The sequence below is a fragment of the Sturnus vulgaris genome, chromosome 27, assembly GCF_052056855.1.
Source record: "Sturnus vulgaris isolate bStuVul1 chromosome 27, bStuVul1.hap1, whole genome shotgun sequence".
In the NCBI taxonomy this organism is placed as follows: domain Eukaryota; kingdom Metazoa; phylum Chordata; class Aves; order Passeriformes; family Sturnidae; genus Sturnus; species Sturnus vulgaris.
The window spans coordinates 6,323,341-6,346,765 of NC_142269.1; the positions used below are offsets into that span (position 1 = coordinate 6,323,341).

The window sequence follows — 23,425 nt, forward strand, 5'->3', positions numbered from 1 at the left end:
TTTGTTTATCTTCTGTGCTGCTCCCAGTCTGCTGAGATGTCAAGTTCTGGTCTGCAGTGCTGAAACAATTCCTTTGAAAAGAAACTTCAGTTCCTTTCCCCCTGGGCAAAGATGAACAAAACCCCTGACTGAAGGTATATAAAGAAATTTTAAACTTCTTGTCATTACCCTCAGTATGAGAAAGGTATCACAGAAATGCAGAACGATAGAGGTTGGAAGGGAGCTCTGGGGGTGATTGGATCTGCCCTGCTCTAGCAGGAGTGTCTGGAGCTGTTGGCCAGGGACCATGTCCAGGTGGCTTTTGAATATCTCCAGGGACAGTGGCTCAGCCTCTGGAGATTTTCAAAGGCTGTCTGAGCACAATCAAATATGGACACAAAGGAATCTGAAGGAGAGTAGATATAAAACTGTAAAAAGGTTTTGTACCAAAGAGTTCAGCTTATAATCCTCCTCCATTATTTTGGTGTCATGGGATCCCTTACTGTACAATATTGTTTTTTCAGATTTCAGCATAATTCCCCATGCAAATAGGCTTATTTTAACACTGGGTATTTAAATGTGGAGCACAGTATCTCTACAAAACTCTCCTCAGCTGGTATCAGCTGGGAGATCTGCAGATTCTGTCCTCTTCTATGGAATTAACCACACTGACACAATCTTAGAATTGGACTGGAAACAATTCTGTTCTCCTGTTTTCTTAAGCTGTGTGTTCTGCACAGCAAATGCCAAGGGAAAAGGCAGAGCTTAGTGGGGGCAATGTGGGACCCTGTCATGAAATGAGGGCTTTAGGTGAATGAAACCCTCACGGTCAGAGGTGTCAGCAAAAGCAGCTTTAATACAAATGTACCAAAGCGTGGCAGAGTCCAACAGCAACGCTCACTCTGCAGCTCTGATACATGGATGAAACAGGGACAGGAACATCGAATTAGAATTAATTGGGAAAGATTGATGTGGAGACTGGGAGGGAGAAAAGCCTTATTTCCCCTACACAATGTGGTTAACTTGTTTTTTCAAAAGCAGGGGAGGCTTAATCCTGCCTGCTGTGACTGAGTCACAAATGGTGACCACAGCATCCTGCCTGCAGCTTGTGAGAGGGGCTGAGCTGGGGAAGGTGTGAGCTGGGCTCTGTTAGGTAAGAACCAAGTTGCCATGGAAACTATCACTCCATCAAACCACCCAAAATCACTTCCTGCTGGCCCCTTGCTCCTCTCCCTGAGTGCCAGACAACAGCAGGGTTTCTTCTCTGCTGCTATGAGCATTTTCCTCCCTCATGCCTTCTGCAAGGTCTCTCCTCACTGAAGCTCCTGAATGTGCCAGAGAGACACTTCCCTGCACAGGCTCTGGAAAAGACACATTCGGCCAACAGGAAATCTCCATTATCAAAGCTTTGTTTATGATCCCCGTGGGCTTTAGGACAGCTGGATTTCGGCAATCTCTGTCCCAGCTTCAGAAGAAAAAGCACAGAGAACCCACAGCATTTTAGCCTAGTATAAAACTTTATTTTCATCACTACTACAGGAACCTAAAATGCACATGAGATATATTTGGCAGAAGAAATACAGGCTTGATAAAGAAATGAAAATGATCAGGTTGAATGACATCTCTTCAGATGCCACACAGCTCTTCTCATCTGCAATACACACTTATGAAATCGATCTAAAACCCAAAGCTGCAAATGGCAACCACTGGGCTTGAATTCCCTCAGCAGCACTACTGCAGTGGCACAGGCAGTAACACAACATGCCTGGGAAAGGAGCTTTTAAAAGGCCACATATCTAGGGTGAGCATTGGAGTTTTGAAAGCTATTGAAGCAGCTTGGACACTTGTGTGCAAATGCCACAAGAGTGGGGAGATGACTTAGCAGGAGGATGAGGATAAATTCACTCCCCTCAGTTCTCAGAGGAGAGCAAACAGCAAAAGCACTTAAAACTGTTCAGTGTAAATCATCTGGCCAGGCAGGAGTGAGCAGTGTTCAATGTCTTCAGGGGAAGGTGCTGCCTCGTGTCCTGGCTGGTCTCTGGCAGCTGCTCTGGCCCTGCTTGTTCCAGCCCCTTGTGCTGCTGGTTCACGTTCTTTCCTGCTCTTCTTCGGGTTCCTCTTGCCTTCATTCCCCATGACTGGAAGAGCAAAGGGGGGTTAAAACTGCATTTAATGAAATTGGGCCTGGGAACCCGTGTTTGATAGCTGTGAGCTCCCTTACCTCAGAAAAGAAACAACTTGATACTCATGAGGGTGTTGATGGCGATGCTCTTTGCCAGCAGGACTCTCAAACCCAGCACAGCCATGGACAGCATGTTCACTCTCTGCCCTTCAGCATCTGCTCAGTGACCAGAAAAGAGCAGAGAGATCATGGTCTGCGTTTTGATGTTGTGGTCTTGGCACAAAGTGGGACAATGCACAGGGGATGGTGTCAGGGAAAGGAAGAGCAGCAAAGGAGCAGAGAGAGAGAAGATGGCAACAACAGGGGAGCCCAGGGTCTGTCTCTGCTGCTTTTGGCTTCCTGGGGCTTGTGTGTAACTGCAGGAGTAACCCTGGAACAGCAGCTTGTGTCTGCTGAAGGTGTTGTCTTCTGCCTCCTGTGCCCTGCAGGAAATCCATTTCCATGCCTTTATTCCCCAGCGAGCAATGGAACTTCACAGCCTGTTTGGGGAACTCACCTTGTGCTGAGTGCTTGGGCTCTGTGCTGTTGCAAACCCTCTTACTGGGCCCTTCAGCCACTGGTTCATCAGCCTCTTCTTCTGCAGCATGATAAAGAAAAGACATTTTAAACTCTATCCACGTTTTAGACAGGATTAAGGGAAATGTTCCTGTGACATTTCCTGTAGGAACTTGAGGAAAGCTGGGGCTCAGATGATCAGTCATTACTTCCAACAATAACTTGAGCTGAGAATTTTTCCATGCAACAGCAGGAAACAGAAGAATTCCTACATTGTTTTGATTTTACTCTTTGAATCACCTTCAAAGCTGCAAAACAATCCCGCAAAATATAACAACGTACTTTGTTAGAAATCCCTCCAGCACATCACATCTTTAACTTTTTGCAGGATTTAGAAAGGCTCTAAAGGTTCCAGTTTGTGCTGCAGCAGGTTTGCTGCTTCATGGTGAAATATTTAGTCATAAGGGAATTCACATTTTGAACAAAGAGATTGTGTCTTCCCTCTTCTCCCCCAAAAAGGTATCTCCAAGTAATTCAAGAGTTGAAACCATTTCTTTCAGATGCTTTGAAACATCTTTCATCTCTCCCTGCTAAAATCCCCAATGTCTTTCTCATTTCTGCTGGCTGCCCAGGGCAATGCTGTCGAGAAGGAGAACACAAAGCCCCACAGGCCACTGTCTCCAGAAATAAGTGACAGCTGTGCCACCAAACTGTACCTGGATGTGTTGTTGTCATGGTGCTGTTGTCGAATTTGGCCGTGCAGGTCAGCTCTGTGTCTTTGGTCACATTGACCACTTTAATTGCATTGTACAACCCCTCTGATGTCAAAATGGATCTGCTCTGTTCATATACGACCTCCTTAGAGGGCATCTCCAAGCTGATGCTCTTTGTCTGAATATTCCTTGCCAAACAAGCTGCTTTCCCAGGGCTGCCACCTTCTTCCAGTTTCTTTGATTTCATCACAATGACTTGAGGGTTGGAAGTATTGGAAATGTCTGCAAAATAAAGTATGGGTAGGAAAGGACTGATTTAATTGCAGGTTTTCCCAAGTTTTCAATGATGAAAAATTCACATGTACTTCAGCTGTAAATGATTTGTAACATCCTCATTAATTATCTTATATGTCATTATTGTTTGCCAGTAGAGGTGCAACTAATGATGGATGATTGTTTAAACTCACAGCCAGCTGTCTTACAAGAAAACCATTGGTGTCAATAGAATTGCAGAGGCAGGAAATCATTGTGGTACCATGATTTCATTTCTAAACAAAATACCTTTGCCTCTAGATCATATTATTTATGGAGAATCAATGGTTATCACAAAAAACAATATTAGAAAACCAATAACTTAATTCAGATTAACAATTTGCATTAGATTAAAAACATGGAACTGACAGGAATCCTCCAGCAGCCTTCCTTGCCTTAAAGGGCTCAGCTTATGAAAGGCTGTCAGACACATCCACAAAGATTGACGTGTCTGCTTTGACAGGAGCACCCTGAGGGTCTCTTGGGTAAAGAGAGGTGCTTTAGGATTTTCATTTGGCATGGTGTCTGCCTTGCAGGTGGGACAAGAGATCCCTCAAGTCTAATATTTTCTTCATCCTGTGGTACTGATGGAGGTTTGATCAAGGGGCTCTGACTTTACCCCCTTTCCCCATCAGCCCTATGGCACTGCTGAGGAACTGAGGTGAAAGCCAAATCGTGCTCTGCCACAACTTCATGGGTCGGCTCTCCTGAGCCAACAGGCACAACTACACACTTGTCCACACCTACAGCAACCACACACCCAACAGAAATCAAACATTTCCTTCCCAGGTGTTGTACCACGGCTGCCCAGAGCCTGTCAGTCCTGTGCATTCTGTGTTCTCTGAGAAGACCTTGAAAGGCTTTTCATGTGGTCTCCTCTCCAGGCTTTCCAAACAGCCAGAATACAAACAAGCAGCTTCTCTGCAAGAGCTCCCTGGGCAAGATCATCAGCAAGAAATCATGTACACGGTGCAATTGTAGTTCAGAGAGCAGAAGATTCGTTTATTCTGAGTCTAGTAGACTCACAGGAGTCCCACTAGTTTGCATTTCATGATAATCCAGCCATGAATTCCTACCACTGCTTGCTTCTGAAAGGGATTTGTGTTTTATGTTCTGAACATTCATTTGGACAAAAAGTTGTACTTCTCCTTCTCTTTAGTCTTATAAAGTCACAGGAGGAGTCCTCCATTCTAAAATGTAATGGGCCCGAAATAACATGAAATGTTCTTAAAGTACTTTAAAGACCTCTAAAAGCTCAGCAACAATTCCTGAGGGATGCACCTGCACCTTAAGATAACGCAGATCTACACCAAAAACCCTTCTGCCACCCCAACATTCACATTCCATCAAAAACCTCAGGGTGACATCAACCTTTAATCTGCATCATGGAATTCCCAATAAAGATAGGAACTGCTAAGGCTTCTTATCATCCCTACTCCACACATTGGTCTTTGCAGAACCCACACACCTTGGCAGCCAATTGTCTTTCATGCCAGGAGCTCAAGGATTTGAGGCACTTGTGAGAATTTAAGCCCAAGGCTCTTTAACCTCCTTCCTCCTCTGTCCCCAGGGTACTGGAATTACTTACCTGGGGACACTCTCAGTGTGCTGCTGGTGTCAAACCAGAACTTCTCCAAGCAGGCAGTTCCAGATCTGTCTCAAAACTCCTCAGCACTGTGAGCTCTTCTCTGAGCTCTGCAGTCCTGCCCCGAGTCAGTCAGTGGAAATCCACTGGAGAATTGGACACTTGACAGGAAATTTGAGCCAGAGTGCTGCCCAAACTGGGAATAAGTTATGCCATGCTAAATAGTGCCCTGCTGGTGTTTGGGGATCATGGAATAATGGTGCTGTGCAGAGCCAGCCCAGTTGCTCCTGGGAAACCTTTCTGAGCAGATCCAAGCTGAGGATTTGGCTTGAAAGCCTGGCTGGAGTGAGAGTGCACTCAGGGGAATATTGCAGATGAAAATCCTTACAGTGAACCCAAACCATTCACTTTCTTTTTTACCTCCACCCCTATATTAAATGAAGTTTTAGAAATAAAGAAATGTCACTTACTTGGTAGAACTGTGAGAGTCGTCCCTGGTCCAAAAACCATCTTATCTGTGCTCACAGTGCTAAGACTCATTCCAATAACTCACTCTTTCCTCAAGGTGCTCAAAAGTGTTTTAAAACAGGAGACAAAAAGCCAAATATTAGTCCTAATTATCCATGGCAGCCAGTCCCATGAGGTAGATTTACTTCCAAAACTGGAAACGAAATAAGTTAATTGAATAGTTCGGTGATTTCAGATACCATGACTGAGTATAGAATTTTCAACTTCTCCCTTTCTTGCACCTTTAGAAACTTCATGAGCTCTTTTATGTGTTCAAGATAAAAGGAAATACAGAAATAATGTTCTATTTATCTTCTTCATGATTGCAGTCATCTTTCTCTTTTCTTTCCCAAATCATCTCACATTTTTTCCCTCCTTTTGTTTTAGTTCAGGGCCTTATGCCGTTTATAACATTGTGGTATCCCAAACCCAAACACTGTGATATATTTCATAGCAAAAACTGTCTCTGTACCACTACACAGAATTTTGAATTATACAGGCAGTCACATGACTTCTTCAGTGGTTTTACAACATACCACCTGAAGAAATCTTAAAGCTTGCAAGGATCTCAGATAATATCAGAAAGGGTGAGTTGTATATGAGAACTTGGGGATTACATGACACCTCTGGAAAGTCTGAGGGAGTTAATCTGGATAGAAAGCAGGAAAATAGTCAGTACTTGTTGTGTTATTTCAAACATTTCTTACAATGCAGTCAATTTCCCTAATTCTCTCCCTGTGGGCTTTAGTGGCAGTGTGACAGGTGTACTGGGATGTAGCAGGCTGGCTCTGGGGAAGTTGGGAAGAGAGGATTAAAAGCAGAAGAATCAGGAGGATCAGAAACTGCTCAAGTGACCTTTGAGCTGGGAATTACTCTCAATACCCCATGGTGAAATGCATCCAGGGATCCTCTAGCACGGAGCCAGTTTAGATGCCAGTGTCTCTCTCTGCCTCTGTCTGGCTGTTGCTCAGGGATTCCCCCAGGTCAGCACGGTCAAGGAAATAAATGTAATGTTTGTGAGTTTGTGGCTGCTCCAGCTGCTGCCTGTGCTGCCTCACACAGGGGGTGGTGGCTGTTCGAGTTTGAAAGACAGGTGTCTGCCAAGTAAGGTGAGAACCTCCCTTGGAATGGAAAATATGATCTTCTTCCCTCTGACTTTTTATAATTTTGAAATTAGGGGCTTTCAGGCAAAGAGGCAGGACAAGGAACACCAGTTCTTTAGCAGTATGTGTGTGTATAACAAGGCAAACAAACAACCCCACCGGCAGCGACACCAAACAGAAGCAGAGCCCAGTCCCAGCTGCTCTCGGCTGCAGGCACTTTCCCCTTGGGTGCAGTTCCGGGCACAGCCAGCAGGGGCGCTGCTGGCTCGCGGCCGGGCAGGGCGGGTGCGATGATTGCCCTGCAGGGGGCGCTGTGGCGCCAGCTCGGCCGCCTTTTCACGCTGTTAATGGCGGCTCGGGGGGGAGGGATGGAGAAGGGGCTCCTTTACACACCCACGGGATGGAGAAGGGGCTCCTTTACAGACCCTCAGGAGTAGCTGGTCGCTGTGCCCCTCCCTATGGTGAAATGAGCCGTAACAGGAGCCTGGAGCAGCAGGCTGGAATGGCAAGAGCTGAGCATACCCAGGGTGTTAATCAAGGTGTAGCACAAACTCTGCAGCTCTGGCAGGAGCCTCACGGGTGTTGGGGGTTGGATTGCTCCCATTTTCTTTCTGTGGAATTCCTCCCATTGTTATGCTAATTAATTGTGGCTACACCTTGAAACGACAAATAATGTTCTCTCGTAGGGGGGTGGGTGGAGGGGGAGGGGGGGGGAACCGGAAAAGGAAAGGTGGGATGGGGGGGTCTGGAGCGGGGCTCTCTCTCTTGCTTGGCTCGTTGGAGTGGGAAGACAGCCTGGGCTCCGCTCTGGCATCTCCCCCTGCCATCCCAGCACTGAGATCCACACTCTCTGCCTTTGGACATCGCTCTGCTGCTCTCCCAGCTCACCCTACTACCTCCGGACACTCTGCTGAGCACCACGACCGACACCGTGAGGGGGGAGTCACTTTCCCCATCCCCTCTCACCCCTGGGCCGCGGCCGCCATCACCCAGCCCTCTTCAACTGCGCGGGACCTGCCCTGCCCACAGCACTGGTAACAGCACAGGGAGACGGCCTGCGGCCAGAAGGGACTGGAGCCGAGCTAGACTGTTTCTGTTCTGTTGTCAATTTTTATACCTGTTGTTATTTTCTGCCTTGTTAGATACCAGTAAAGAACTGTTATTCTTATCCCCATATCTCCTGCCTGAAGGTGTCTGAATTGGACCTAAAATAATTAAAAGGGAGGGGGCTTGCACTCTGCATCGCAGAAAAGGGGCTCTTGCCTTTCCTTAGACCATACCTGTCTTTCAAACCGAGACAGATTTTGGTGCCTGAACAGGGGCATTGCCTGAGGGCATTGAGAGAGGGGTAGAAAAGGGCATAACAGTTCTTGAATTACCCAAGCTTGTGGTAGGTGACACCATGCTGTCCAGCTTACCCTGGATTGGCCTCTATGTGGTCCCTGCTATATCTCTCCCATTTGCAAGCCCTTTTTTAAATTAAGTTTCATAACCAAGGTTACTGTGGCTATTATCCGGTTTATTATGTGGGTTGATCAGTTGAGGAATTCATGAATTTTTAATTTTCTCTGGAAGATGGCCACATGGATTCAGAGCTATGGCACTCTGTGTGTTTCTGGGGCTACTTCAATAATGGTACTTACTGTGAGGAAGTGGCAGCAGGTGAAATTTTTTCTCAACCCATCACAGGGTTTTTGAAGTTCACCCCACCAGTCTTCAAGGGGTTCTAATCCACTTTAAATGCTAATGACATTATATTGTGGCTAGTGTTGCTTATATCCCTGTTAAACCTGTTCTATCTAACATTCAGAGATAAGGGGAGATTGACTTGGATAACAACCCTGATACCTACCCCAGGGATTAGTGATGTTACCCCAGAGCCTGATCCTGTCCAAGACACTAGGGAGGTTACCCCAGAGCCTGATCCTGTCCCAGAGACTAGGAAGGTTACCCCAGAGCCTGATCCTGTCCCAGAGACTAGGGATATTACCCCAGAGTTTGACCCTGCCCCACAGCCCACCTCGGAAAGGAACCACCCAGAATGGGTGGGGGTGCTGGCAAAGGAGATACGTGAGATGGGCCAGATGCTGAAGGAGTACCTCTCCCCAGCTGGTGAGAAACCCTCCCCCTGCCTTAAAGAGGGAGACTCTGATGGTGCAGCAGTGGGACCCACAGATGTTACATCTGTCCAGGTTCCAGCTGAACTGCATGGGCACTCAGCAGCAGCAGTTGCCCCTGTGGAAACTAGGAAGTCTAAGATGAAAACAAGGCACCTAGATAATAAGGGTCAGGAAGGGGGCCCCTCACAACCAGCAGGGGAGCCAGAAGTTGAGATCATCACCGAGTCCCTGTCATACGAGAGTCTCCGTAACCTGCGAAAAGACATTGTACGACGGGGCCGTGAGCCTTTTACAACCTGGTTACTGCGGGTCTGGGACCTTATGGGTACAGGTGTGCAACTGGATGGTACTGAGGCAAGGAATTTGGGAGCCTTGACCCAGGACTCAGGTGTGGACCAGGTATTTGTAAGGGAGACAGGTCTCCTTTCCCTCTGGGAGCGACTTTTAATGAGTGTGAGAGAGAGATTTGTCCACAGGGAAAGAATGCAGGAGTACCACCAGAGAACACGTTGGAATACCCTTGAGGAAGGGATCCAAAAGCTGAGAGAAGTGGCAGTCCTGGAGGTGCTCTTTGGGAGGGATGGACAGCATGACAATGACCCTGACAAGGTCAGGTGCACAGGGCAGATGTTGTGGAATCTGGCAAACCTGGGCCCATCTCAATATACCCCCTTTATTGCAATGATTGATGCTGATACCAACCAAGTGACAGTGGGTTCTGTTGCCAACAGGCTCAGGAATTATCAGAGTATGATAGCTGGCCCAGTGCAGGCTCATGTCTCTGCTGTGGCTAAGGACCTCAGAGAGGAGTTTAAGGAGGAGATGAAGGAGATAAGGGAAGAGGTGAGGAAGATCAGTGCAGCACCAGTGCGAGTCATGGACCCCAAAAGTAGAGCCCAACGCCCCCCAGCTAGGGAGAGAGGGTACACCCCACGTGCTGACCTGTGGTTTTTTCTACGTGACCACGGGGAAGACATGAGAAGGTGGGATGGGAAACCCACTTCTGTCCTGGCAGCACGGGTGCGCCAACTCAGGGAGGGGAACACCAACAGAGGGAACTCCACTAAAGTGAGGGTAGCCTCAGCCTCCCATGGAGGTGCAGGGTATTACAGAAGGGAGGATGATCTGTCAGATCCCCTTGAAGGAACCTCCAGTATGTATGCCCAGGAGAGAAATAATAACCAGGGCTAGAGAGGCCCTGCCTCTAGCCAGGGAGAGGCACGGGAAAACCGGATCTTTTGGATGGTGTGGATCCGATGGCCTGGCACATCAGAGCCACAGGAACACAGAGCATTGGTTGACACTGGTTCACAGTGTACATTAATACCATCGGGACATGTCGGGAAGGAACCTGTTTCAATTGCTGGGGTTACAGGGGGATCTCAGGAACTGACTTTGCTGGAGGCTGAGGTGAGCCTGACTGGGAAAGAGTGGCAGAAACATCCAATTGTGACTGGCCCAGAGGCACCATGTATCCTAGGCATAGACTTCCTCAGGAACAGCTATTACAAAGACCCAAAGGGACTCAGGTGGGCTTTTGGAATAGCTGCTGTGGCAGCAGAGGGCATTAAGCAGTTGAACACCCTGCCTGGGCTATCAGAAATCCCATCTGCAGTGGGACTCCTCAGGGTGAAAGAGCAACAGGTGCCAATTGCTACCTCAACAGTGCACCGCCGGCAGTACCGGACGAATTAAGATGCCGTGATCCTCATACACAAGATGATCCGTGAGCTGGAGAGCCAAGGGGTGGTCAGCAAAACCCACTCACCCTTCAACAGCCCCATCTGGCCTGTGCGTAAATCTGAAGGAGAATGGAGATTGACAGTGGACTATCGTGCACTGAATGAGGTGACTCCACCACTGAGCGCTGCCGTGCCGGACATGCTGGAACTGCAGTACGAGCTGGAGTCCAAGGCAGCAAAGTGGTACGCCACCATTGACATCGCCAATGCATTTTTCTCCATTCCTCTGGCAGCAGAGTGCAGGCCTCAGTTCGCTTTCACATGGAGGGGTGTGCAATACATGTGGAACCGACTGCCCCAGGGGTGGAAACACAGCCCCACCATCTGTCATGGATTGATCCAGGCTACACTGGAGAAGGGTGGAGCTCCAGAACATCTGCAGTACATTGATGACATCATTGTGTGGGGGGACACGGAAATGGAGGTATTTCAGAAAGGAGAAAAGATCATTGAGATTCTGCTGGGAGCCGGCTTCGCCATTACAAAGAGCAAAGTCAAAGGGCCTGCCCAAGAGATCCAGTTCCTGGGAGTAAAGTGGCAAGATGGACGGTGCCAGATCCCCAGTGAGGTCATCAATAAGATCACTGCAATGTCTCCACCAACCAGCAAGAAGGAAACACAAGCCTTCCTAGGTGCCATAGGCTTTTGGAGAATGCACATTCCTGAGTACAGCCAGATTGTGAGCCCTCTTTACCTGGTCACCCGCAAGAAGAACAATTTCCACTGGGGCCCTGAGCAGCAGCAAGCCTTTGCCCAGATCAAGCAGGAGATTGCTCATGCAGTAGCCCTTGGCCCAGTCAGGACGGGACCAGATGTGAAGAACGTGCTCTACTCTGCAGCCGGGAACCATGGTCTGTCCTGGAGCCTTTGGCAGAAGGTGCCTGGTGAGACGCGAGGCCGACCACTGGGGTTCTGGAGCCGAAGCTACAGAGGGTCCAAGGCCAACTACACTCCGACGGAGAGGGAGATCTTGGCCGCCTATGAAGGGGTCCAAGCTGCCTCAGAGGTGGTTGGCACAGAAACACAACTCCTCCTGGCACCCCGACTGCCAGTGCTGGGGTGGATGTTTAAAGGAAAGGTTCCCTCAACCCACCATGCCACTGACGCCACATGGAGCAAATGGATTGCCCTCATCACACAACGCGCCCGTATTAGAAACCCGAATCGCCCTGGGATTTTGGAGATAATTACCAACTGGTCGGAAGGGGAAGACTTTGGTCTTGCCAACGAAGAGGAACAGGAACAAGTGACCCGGGGCCGAAGAAGCCCCACCGTATAACCAACTGCCAGCAGATGAAACACGCTATGCTCTTTTCACTGATGGTTCCTGCCGCATCGTGGGGATGAACCGGAAGTGGAAAGCAGCCGTATGGAGCCCCACACGACAGGTTGCACAAGCTACCAAAGGAGAAGGTGGATCGAGTCAACTTGCTGAACTCAAAGCTGTTCAGCTGGCCCTGGACATTGCTGAAAGAGAGAAGTGGCCAAAACTCTACCTTTACACTGATTCATGGATGGTAGCCAATGCTCTGTGGGGATGGCTGGAAAGGTGGAAAAAGGCTGACTGGCAACGTAGGGGAAAACCAATCTGGGCTGCCAATGAATGGAAAGACATTGGCCCCCGGGTGGAGAAGCTGCCTGTGAAAGTCCGTCATGTAGATGCCCATGTCCCCAAGAGTCGGGCTAATGAGGAACACCGACACAATGAGCAGGTAGATCAGGCGGCTCAGATAGAGGTGTCGAAGATAGATTTAGACTGGCAGCACAAGGGAGAGTTGTTCCTGGCCCGATGGGCCCATGATGCCTCAGGTCATCAGGGCAGAGATGCCACATATAAGTGGGCACGAGACCGAGGGGTGGATCTAACCATGGACAGTATTTCTCAAGTTATCCATGACTGTGAGACGTGTGCTGCCATCAAGCAAGCCAAGTGGGTGAAGCCCCTCTGGTATGGGGGGCGATGGTCCAAATATAAGTATGGAGAGGCCTGGCAGATTGACTACATCACACTGCCTCAAACCCGCCAGGGCAAGCACTATGTACTGACCATGGTGGAAGCCACCACTGGGTGGTTAGAGACCTACCCTGTGCCTCATGCCACTGCTCGGAACACCATCCTGGGCCTGGAAAAACAAGTTCTTTGGAGGCATGGTACCCCTGAGAGAATTGAGTCAGACAATGGGACTCATTTCAAGAACAGCCTTATAAACACCTGGGCTAGAGAACACGGCATTGAGTGGGTGTACCATATCCCCTACCACGCACCAGCTGCAGGGAAAGTTGAACAGTGCAATGGCCTGCTTAAAACCACCTTGAAGGCACTGGGTGGGGGAACTTTCAAGAACTGGGAGATTAATCTACCAAAGGCCACGTGGTTAGTGAACACCCGAGGTTCCACTAACCAAGCAGGCCCTGCCCAATCTGAGCCCTTGGGAATATCAGATGGAGATAAGGTTCCAGTGGTACACATGAGAGGTATGCTAGGAAAAACTGTTTGGGTGAATCCTGCCTCCAGCAAAGACAATCCCATCCATGGAGTTGTATTCGCTCAAGGACCAGGTTGCACCTGGTGGGTGATGCAAAAGAATGGAGAGACCTGATGCATACCCCAAGGAGACCTTGTTTTAGGGTGAAATACCTATAGTACTGTGCCTATGTCTCTAACTGCATGTATGTATATATAATGTAACAGTTTAATTTGATATAGCATATTAGTATGGGAGAAATTCAGGGGTGGATAATGTTGGGGGTTGGATTGCTCCCCTTTTCTTTCTGTGGAATTCCTCCCATTGTTATGCTAAGTAATTGTGGCTACACCTTGAAACGACAGATAATGTTCTCTCGTAGGGGGGTGGGTGGAGGGGGAGGGGGGGTGGAACCGGAAAAGGAAAGGTGGGTTGGGGGATCTGGAGCGGGGCTCTCTCTCTCGCTTGGCTCGTGGAGTGGGAAGACAGCCTGGGCTCCGCTCTGGCATCTCCCCCTGCCATCCCAGCACTGAGATCCACACTCCCTGCCTTTGGACATCGCTCTGCTGCTCTCCCACCTCACCCTACTACCTCCGGACACTCTGCTGAGCACCACGACCGACACCGTGAGGGGGGAGTCACTTTCCCATCCCTCTCACCCCTGGGCCGTGGCCGCCATCACCCAGCCCTCTTCAACTGCGCGGGACCTGCCCTGCCCCCACAGCACCGGTAACAGCACAGGGAGACGGCCTGCGGCCAGAAGGGACTGGAGCCGAGCTAGACTGTTTCTGTTCTGTTGCCAATTTTTATACCTGTTGTTATTTTCTGCCTTGTTAGATACCAGTAAAGAACTGTTATTCTTATCCCCATATCTCCTGCCTGAAGGCATCTGAACTGGACCTAAAATAATTAAAAGGGAAAGGGGTTGCACTCTGCATTGCAGAAAAGGGGCTCTTGCCTTTCCTTAGACCATACCTGTCTTTCAAACCGAGACAATGGGGCTGGACGGACACGGGGTGTAGAGTTAATGTGAAACAGTGGCAGACAACAGCGGGGCTGGGCGGGGGATTGTTTCCCTTGGAGAGTTCACCAGCCACGGCTGATCCCGAGCTCAGCAAAGGCAGTGGCACGGTGTCCTCCTGGCTACCATATCCTGGTGCAGCACGTGCTGGCTCTGGGCTCCCAAGTGTCAGAGAAGCAGAGAAGAAAGCTGGCCAGCCCTCGTCACAGCCCGATGGTAAACAAAAAAATCAGGCAAGAAACACAGGGCAGCAGTGTCTCCAGTCAGTCACCCTTGCCATGTGGATCCTGAGGTGAGCACCCTCACCAGAAGGAAGCAGCAGCCCCTGGCCCAGCCCTCACAGGATCCCTGCTGCCCCTCACCCACTGAGATATTCCTGGAGCCGGGGGAGGCCGTGACCATTCCAGACTAAAACCAGAAACTAAACCAAAAATGGTGAGGGAATTTAAGCCATCTCCAAGAGAGCAATATGGTGTCTTTGGTTGCAATACAGGATTTGACTGGAGGTGTGTATTCTATCACCATCTGTTGAAACCAGGCATGGCACTGATCCTTATTTCTGTGGGAGATATCCTCTGCTAATGGGCCATCTATTAAAACCAGCTAGGTCAGTATTCTTTATCTTTTCCACAACCCATCCTTCCTCCAGGAGATATCTTCTGTTAATGGTCCATTGAGTCCCACTGAATGACTGATTAAATTACATCATCCCACTGGGAGATGCTCCAGCCAGGGGCAGGAGCCAAGCCTTTCCTACCTAGATAAAAAGTGAGATCTGGAACACCAAGACAGCCCTTTTTGCACTGGATTCCAGAGGAAAACCAGACCTTTCCACATCATCACTGGAACTTTGGAAGAAAACCTCACTCTTCTACAGGAGCACTGCTCCACCAGAACACCATCTGTCACTGCAGGAGGATGCAGCCACCATTGCATGGCCCTGCTGCCAACACCTTGACTGAATGACGGGGGGTCAGGTTGGATACTGACTCTGTTTTTGGGTTTGTTCGCTGTAATACTGTATTTCTGTTTTAATTTCCCTAAGAAAGAACTGTTATTCCTATTGCTATATAGCAATATGGCAAATATCCTATTTGCCAGAGAGCCCCTTAATTTCAAAATAATTTGGAGGGAGGGGGTTTACATTCGCCATTTTAAAAAGAGGCTCCTGCCTTTCCTGGCAGATGACTGTCTTTCAAACCAAGACATATGGGTAGAAAATATGAGAGTAATAGAAAGAAATTGGCGAGGCCTTCTTTAGACAAATGGGACATTCCTGGGCTCCAGTCCTCATGGGGTGCTGGAAGCGTGTCAAGTGTCTGATGGCAGGACAGCACAGCTGAGCACACACACTCAGGAGTTTACTGCAGTGTGCTGATGCAAACTTGCTGACACAGGTGGCTGCAGAGCTGGACCTCTACTTGCCAGTGAGGAAGAATTGGTGAGGGATGTGAGGTGGTTGGGGCAGCCTTGGCTGCAGTGACCATGCAGTTGGAGCTCAGGATCCAGGGAGAAGAGAGCACTGCAAATCCAGGACTGGAGCCCTGGGCTTCAGAAGAGCAGAATCTGGGCTCTTCAGGGATCTTCTGGGGGGAATCCCATGGCTTATGGCCCTGGACAGAGGAGGGATTTGGGAGAGCTGCTCATTTTCAGACATTAGCTCCTTGAACCTCATGAATGAGGTTTTCTTGACAAAGCAGTAAGTCAAGAATTTTGCAAGAAGGCCAAAATGATGAACAAAGGGCTCCTGGATGAACTCATAAAGGGTAAAAGCAAAACAAGCATAAGTGCTTCTTCAGCCCCTGCTCTGATGTCTATAGCTGAGAGATTCCTACTGGGAAGTGCCATTTCTGGTCTCCAGGTCTCCTTCTTCATGCATCTGATTCTGGCCATTGTTGGATCTGAAGTTAAAAGGATCTTTGTTCTTAACAAAAGTCTCCTTTGTCCTCTGAGGCAAACAGAAGAATATAATGCTCTGCTAAAATGGAAACATAGAAATACAGAAGGTTCTTGCCCACTTGTGTTCTACTGGAGCTGGTGATCAAATGTCTGTTTACAACAGCCAAGAATTCAGCGTGAACAGTGAAGAAATTGGTTTTGGAAAAAGACAGTTTGTGTGTGGTGGTTCAGTTGTTTTCAGTCACTGTGGTACGTACTTCACACTGTGCTAGACAGTTCTACAAAAACATCTGGGTTTTTTTCAGTGCCACGTGATGTCTCCTCTTTCATGTCTCTGAGGAGCTCCCTTTTGTTTTTCTGTGCCTCTACACTGCTCTACTTCTGAACATCTAACACTGTTCCAGAGGATTCCCGACACTAAAAATGACATTAACATCCTTGCTTGTTTTGGCATAGTGGGCAGTTAATGTTAATCTCTCTAAAATATTGCCCCTGACTCTTTGGAAAGGAATATTGTTGTTAGAAATGTCTCACAGGAAAAGTCTGGTTACTGGTTTCTCTTTCAACACACAGCAAGAGTTAAATATGCATATGGTAAATGTAAATGAGACTGATAGTACTGTAGATTTAATCAGCATATACAGCTTGATTAAGAGGATGCCCTGGCAAGAGCAAACAGAGCTCTGAAGATTGCAAAAAGTTTGGATCAAGTCTGGCTGTTGGGAAACAAGATTTTACTAAGCAGAAATGCAGAGTTTGACTGTGTGATGTTTAACTAGATGATTGTAGTAAAATATTAGCAGCCAACCTGTAAATGGTATATAAGCACATGTAGTGCTCAGTAAAAACTGGATTCTGATCACCATTCAGTAGTCCCTGTCTCTCTCTCCATCATCAATACATGGAGGCACTGTGTAACAGTGGTGGGGGTTTTGCACCATTTAATTAGAGGTTTGTTTTCATTGATTTTGTTTACTTAGAACTGAAATTAACAAAAACATGATGGAAATGTTTTTTTCTTGTGTTTGGGCTTGGTTGTTTATTAAATTTTATCAGAAAGGATAGAACGTTCAACAGCACATCTAGCTACTTGCTAGAAGTGAGGAAAAATGGCAAAAGATGCAACTGCTGCAAGGTTGCTTAAAGCTAAACAGACCAATAGAGAATTAACACCTCTTTTATTTATACTTTTGACCTATTTCTGCTTTTAACCTAAGTTCTCATGACTCTTAGTGTGACATTGACTGACCAACTAGAAACTACGACCTGAAAATGATAAAAAAGAAGGAAGAAGAGAGAAGATGAAAGAGACAATGCCCAAAATCCTAAATATTGTCCAATACCTATTATGTACTATAAAAACCTCAATTTAGAACCCATCACTATGTGAAAGCAAACACTTCTATTTCACTGCACCAGAGATTTTAACTTCATCACTCAAATTAAGAAGCCCTCTCCAGGGCCTCAAGTTGAAAGCAGTGTTCTCCAGGGGGTCAGAGCCTGACAGCACAGAAAGCTCAAAACCCGCAGGTTTCTGGGATCCAACAGCACTGCAGGGACATCTCCCTGTCCTTGTCTCAATGCACAAGCCATAATTGCATATTTTCCCCATTTATTCAAGGATGAGCACTGAAAGAGCACCTTGCTGAGCACCTGGAGGACAACCAAAGGCAACTCACCACACCTTCTCAACTCCTCCTTCCTCATCAGGTGCTCTGTAGCAGCCACCCAGAGCAAACTCATCCCTGCTCACCTGGCTTTGCTAAACAGCCTGGCTCCATCCACCCCAGCACTCTGGCAGCTACAGCAACACATCTGCATCATCCCATGGCTCTGCTCTGCAGCCAAGGCACAGAGGAAAAATGAGGCTGTGCTGGACAGGAGCCCAGGCAACGTGCACTAAACCTGCACTTGCCCAAAGAGCCTGGGCAGTTGCCACAACAGATCCTCCTGCACCAGAAATGGTGCTAGCCCTTCTCCCAGCCCTCCCTCCACTGCCTTTTAGTGCCACCAAGCCAGAGGGATGTTTCCTGCACCTGCCATTGCCTGACAAGAGCCCTGGGGACCAGCTGCTAGACAGAAATGCTGAGACATCTGTCTTCTCCATCTGTCAGTTTTTGATCCATTCTGATACAGAGCTGCTCCAGGGTGATTCTTGCTCCACAGTAATACATTGCTGCATCCCCTTGCTTTGCTGCCAGGATTTCCAATGTGAAGCTGTTCTTGGAGCTCTCCACTCTTCCCTTAAAGTGACCTTGGAAATCTTTTCCATAATAATCACCCTCTCTACAAATCCATTCCAGAGTGCCCCGTGGGCCCTGGCGGTACCAGAACATGTAGTAGCTTCCCATAGAACCTTCCTTCATGCTGCACTGGAAGGTGCCTGGATCTCCCTCTTGCACGGTCAGTTCCCTGGGGTGCTGCTCCAAGGTCACCTGGCCAGTGACTGCTGCAGAGAGCAAGAACAAGCCACAGTCACTCCAAGATTCAGCAGAGCTCAGGGCAATGCTAATGGAGCTTTGGACTGGCACTGGACCGGTGGAAGGACAAAATCCTCCTCTTTGAAGCCAGCTGACACAGAGGGACAGAGCTGGCAGCAGGTGTCAAGGCTCACAAGGAAGGACATTGCACAATTCCCTCCCTCCTTTTCCCTGTCAGACAGGGAGCTTTCTCTGATTTTCCCCAAAGAAGCAGGAAGCATTTGCCCCATGGGATGACAAATCCCTTTGTCCTTGCCAAGACAGGATGGTGAGGAACCCACTCTGCTGTCCCTGAAAGTGCTGTAGATGAGCCCAGCAAAGACAAAGGCGTGTCACAGGCCATGGGGCTGGTGCCCTGTGCTGCCATCCTGCAGCTGGTGTGTGCCAGAGGGGCCGCAGTGGCCCCAGGAGCAGAGTGTCCAGTGCCAGGGCACAGCGCTGGGCCCCAAGATCTGAGTGCAGCAGGGAGGAGCCCTGCGTGTGCCCAGGCTGCAGGGGAGGCAGCTTGGATGGAGGTGACGAGCTCACAGGGGCAGGAGAGGAGCAGGGCTGCTGTCCCCGTGCTCCCCAGGCATGGCTGGGCAGCTGGAGCCGGGGAACAGGTCCGGCTGCAAGCGCTCAGCAGCTCCCCAGAGCCGTGCAGAGCACAGGGCCACGCTCAGCTCCTGGGGCCAGCAGCCCTTGCCTGCACTTACCTACAATGGGCAATAAGCCCACGCACAGGGCACTCCACATGGCCAGCCCCGCTCTGTCTCGCCTCTCTCCACCTTCTCTCTGCCTGCACAACAGCTCTGCCCACACCTGCCCTGCCTGGGCCTCTGGCACTGCTCTCAGGGCCACTCCCTCCTGCTCCCTCCCTCTGTCTGTGACAACACTGAGGGGGAGAGGTGGGGCAGGACGAGCAGAACTTGAAGCTCTCGCTGCCCTCCTGGCTGTCTCTCATTCTGCACGGTGCAAGAACAGACTGTTTGTTGGGCAGGAAATGCTGTGCTGGCTAAAGGGGACGTGTTTCTCAGGGGCCAGCCCTGGCCTTTCTCTCAGATGTCTTGCAGGCTGCTGCTGAGATTTTGGAGCTGACTGGGGAGGCTGTCAGCTTGTCCTTCCCCTGGCCCCTGGCCCTGGCTCTGCCGAGCTGCTGCTCCCACATGGGACACCCCAGGATCGCAGCTCGGCTTGGCCAGGGCACCCCTAAGCCAAAGTGCTCCTCACCCTGCTCCCTGCACTCTGGCCCAGCACCCTACTCCCTCCCCAGTGATGACATTTCTCCAGCTGCCTCCTGCTCTCTAAGGCCTCCTGGACCCCTGCCCATCAGCAAAGGCAACCCAGGACCCTGCAGGGACCAGGCTGCTCAGCAGAGCCAGGACACTGCCTGCCCTGTGTCCTTCCCCTCCTCAGCAGGAACCCAGGGCTCTCCCTGTGACCACAGAATGGGACAGCTCTGAGCCCTGACACTGTCATTGTCCTGACTGCCACCACTCTTCTGGGAGCATTGCCCACCCCACAGACTGTCTGCATCCTTACCCTCTGTAAGGATCAGTCCGAAGTTCCCCTCGATTTTGCCTCCTGACCGTCGCAAGGAGACCTCGAGGACCCCCACCCAGGCTGACTCCCAACAATGGTTTCCTGGCCGGGCCAGGTGGATGCTCGTGACTGTGTGCTGGTGTATTGTGTTCACTGGACCGTGCTGTCGTGGCACCAACCAGAGACTGTGTTGCATCAACTGAGGACTGCTTGTCCATACCTGTCTCGTGCAGCACCACACAATGGTCCATAAATCTTCCCACCTTTTGGCCAGAAGCCACTCGCTTTGGAGAAGGACTATAAAAGAGCGACCCTCTGGAAAGGACCCTTTGAGATCTCTCCACTGATGAAGACCCCTGAGATCTCCCCACGGATGAAGACTCGTCTATCGGATGACCCGCGAGGACGCCCGTCTCGTCTGTTGGTAGCTATTTCCCCATCCCTTCCTTTCCTTCCCCTTTCCTTATCCTGTACCTCTCCCCTTTACCGTAACTGAATTGTTGGCATTTGATGAAATGCATTGCTGTTGTTGACTAAACTGATTTTCTGTTGTTGAATAAAGTGATTTTGTCCCCTGCATTTTGCCTGTTTGCACCTTTGAGATCAAAAGAACCATCACGACCCCCGCTCTGCATTAATAGCAAATCGTGACACCCTCCTCCCTCTTTCCCTGGGTACTTGGACATGGCACCTTGTGGTGAGGACTATTAGGATAGGAGGGGTAAAAAGGACATGGAGAGGGTAGAGAAGACCACTGAGAATGCGGGCTGGAGGATGGGAAAAGAAGCAGTTGGGTGCATGGTCAGGGAGGATTTGTCTAGTCCAGGAATAAGAGGCCAGGGGCCTCATCCTGCTCTCAGCCTCTTTAGGAAGGGAAGTGGAGAGGGATGTTCTCCCTGGTACACAGTGATAGGTCGTGTGACAGTGGCCCAAAGCTGCACCAGAGGAGGTTTAGGCTGGATATTAGCAAGCATTTCTTTACTGAGAGAGTGGTGAAACATCGACACAGGCATCCTAGGGACGTGGTGAATGCCCCAAGCCTGTCTCTGTTTAAGAGATGTTTGGACAGTGTCTTTTGAAATATGCTGCAACTTGTGTTCTGCCCTGAAAGGGGTTCAGCAAGTGGACTAGACAGTCATTGCAGCTCCCTTTAAATGGAAAAAGTCCTCTTTTCTGTCTCCCCTGCCTTCCACTCCTCTCCTCTGCAAGCCCCCAGGAGCAGTGAGACCCCATATCCCTGACCCCAGGCACAGCCCACTCACTGACTCTCCCCTTGCATGGGCTGGGACCCACGTGAACATGCAGGAGGGGAGGAAGCTCATGGAGTTCAGGAACACCCCAAGTGTCTCTCTGGTCCCTCAGGGTGCAGTAATTGAGTGCACTGACCCCAGCTCCAGTCTGCTGATGGTCAGTGTCCCAGAGCTCTGGTCAGCCTGGCAGGAAAACCTCGTGTGGGCAAAAGGGGCTGTGTGGCTGTAGGAGCCTCCATGGCCCTGGCACTGCAGCAGCACTGCAGGGCTTCACCAGGACACTGCTGACACCAGGCCATGTAAATATAGCAGGTTTAGGGGCTGTAAATGCAACAGAGGGTCCCAGTGTTCCCTGCTGCCACCACCCTGCAGAGCTGGTTGTCTGCATCTGATCACCTTGAAATGCACCTGAAAGAAAATCAGGCCCTTTGCATCACTGCTTTGCTCTCAGTGGTGCAAGGACATGGCCCCCAAAAGGGTCAAAGGAAGCAGGGAAAGGTGTTGCCAAAGCCCAGGTGCTTTGTGTGTTCCACTTAAGAAGGGGACCAAGGAAGGCAGAGTGGGACTGCAGCCTGGCAGTCACCAGGCTGACTGGATGACAGAAAAACCTGGAACCTCCTGTACAGAATAGAACATTGCAACTGGGACTCAGGAGAAGGAAAGCCTCCGTGGTGGGAAAGGAGCTCTTGACAGAGACCAGGATCACTGGCGCTGCATGGGGATGGCCCCTGAATTCTTAGGAACACTTTGGAACACTTGAACCACTTTGGAATTCACCATCTCCAAATTCGGTGGGTGCTGAGCCAGACCCCAGAAGGTTTGTGTTAAAGCTCAGCTGGGTTTCCTGTCCCCGTGTGAACAGCACAGAAATACCGGGCAGAGTCCTGAGCTTGCAGGGACCGCAATGAGAGAAGAGCCACGGACAGGGAATTGTCCCGAGAGATCTTTGCCCGACCCTTCACTGCTGCCCCGTAGTCCACTGTACTGCCACTGCGAAAACTGATAAAGGACACCCACTCCAGCCGGCCCCCGGGTGCCTGACGATACCAGTGAATATAATAATCCGCGAAGGTGAATCCGGATCCGTGGCAGGAGAGGGTGACGGAGTCCCCGGGCGCTCGCAGCCCTCCGCCGGCCTCCTGCAGCCTCAGCTGTGCCCAGAGCCCTGCGGAGGGAGAGCGCAGGAATCGGGCAGGGCGCGACCACGGACCGAGGGCGCTGTCCCGGGCTCCCGGTGCCCCCGGCCCCGCGGAGGGAGAGCACAGGCACCGAGCGCACTGCAGCCACAGCCCGAGGCTGTTCCTCTGCCGTCCCGGTGCCCCTGGACAGACACAGCCACAGGCGGCACCTCGGTTCTCCGGGGAAAACACCCGTGCCCGGGGTGAGGCCCTGCGAGCCCTCCGGGGCTGGGCCTCACCTGCTTCAGGAACTGCGGCCGAACTCGTGGACAGAGCCTGCCCCTGTCCCTTCCTCCGTCCCTGTTCCGGCTTCAGAAATTTCCCAAGCTCCTGTCCCTGCGCCTTTTCTTGACCCTTCATGTACCGGGCCCTGTCCCTGTCCCTGTCCCTGTCGCTGTCCCTCCTTCCCCCGGCCCGCTCGCTGCCCTCCCCGCCCGGCTCTCACCTGCCGGCCACAAGGCCAAGGCCAAGGCCAGCAGCCCCGGCCCCAGCCCGGCCGCCATCGTGCCCGGCCCCGGCTCCGCGGCAGCCGCACAGGAGCCGAGCGGAGCCGCGCTCGGGCCGCTCCCGCCCGGCCCCGCCTCGCCGGGGCAGCGCCGGCGCCTCTGCCCGGCCCCGACACACCCGCCCCGGGCCCCGGGCCCTGCCCCGGGCAGGAGCAGCACAAGGGCAGCTGCGGCAAGCGACCAGAGACAGCCCCGTGTGAGGCTTGATTTTCTCTTTGGGGGCAAAGAGCCTTATAGACACGAGACTCTTTCACATCTCGCTCGACAGTGCTCAGTGGCCTCCTTTGATTTTCCGAATCTCTCTCCTGGGAATGCCTGGGGTTGGGCAATAAACTGGGATGGGACACAGCAAAACCACTATTGCCAA

General features: G+C 50.5%; 2 protein-coding genes across 2 annotated transcripts in view; both read right to left on the bottom strand.

Moving 5' to 3' along the window:
- Positions 1–23,425, bottom strand: part of LOC106864004 (M1-specific T cell receptor alpha chain-like) — a 370,462-nt gene that overhangs the window by 310,490 nt on the left and 36,547 nt on the right. The gene's annotated exons all lie outside the window — the stretch shown is intronic.
- Positions 1,478–23,055, bottom strand: LOC148221108 (Ig heavy chain Mem5-like). The gene is made up of 8 exons (XM_088179638.1): positions 22,998–23,055; positions 22,235–22,539; positions 9,271–9,292; positions 5,737–5,781; positions 3,373–3,651; positions 2,658–2,738; positions 2,201–2,317; positions 1,478–2,117 (listed from the first exon to the last, which is right to left on the bottom strand). Exons 1-7 carry the CDS (start codon positions 23,053–23,055, stop codon positions 2,202–2,204), a joined length of 906 nt encoding a protein of 301 aa, XP_088035764.1. The 3' UTR covers positions 1,478–2,117; position 2,201.

What these genes read in the sequence shown, in the direction of transcription:
- LOC148221108 (XM_088179638.1), bottom strand. Translation starts at nt 23,055, where the DNA reads ATGGCGGCCGGGCTGGGGCCGGGGCTGCTGGCCTTGGCCTTGGCCTTG. An exon ending in CTTGGCCTTGTGGCCGGCAG is followed by an intron (nt 22,540 to 22,997) that starts GTGAGAGCCGGG and finishes CTCCCTCCGCAG; the next exon opens with GGCTCTGGGCACAGCTGAGG. An exon ending in CTGCCCGGTATTTCTGTGCT is followed by an intron (nt 9,293 to 22,234) that starts GTTCACACGGGG and finishes CGCAGTAACCAG; the next exon opens with GTTGTAAAAGGCTCACGGCC.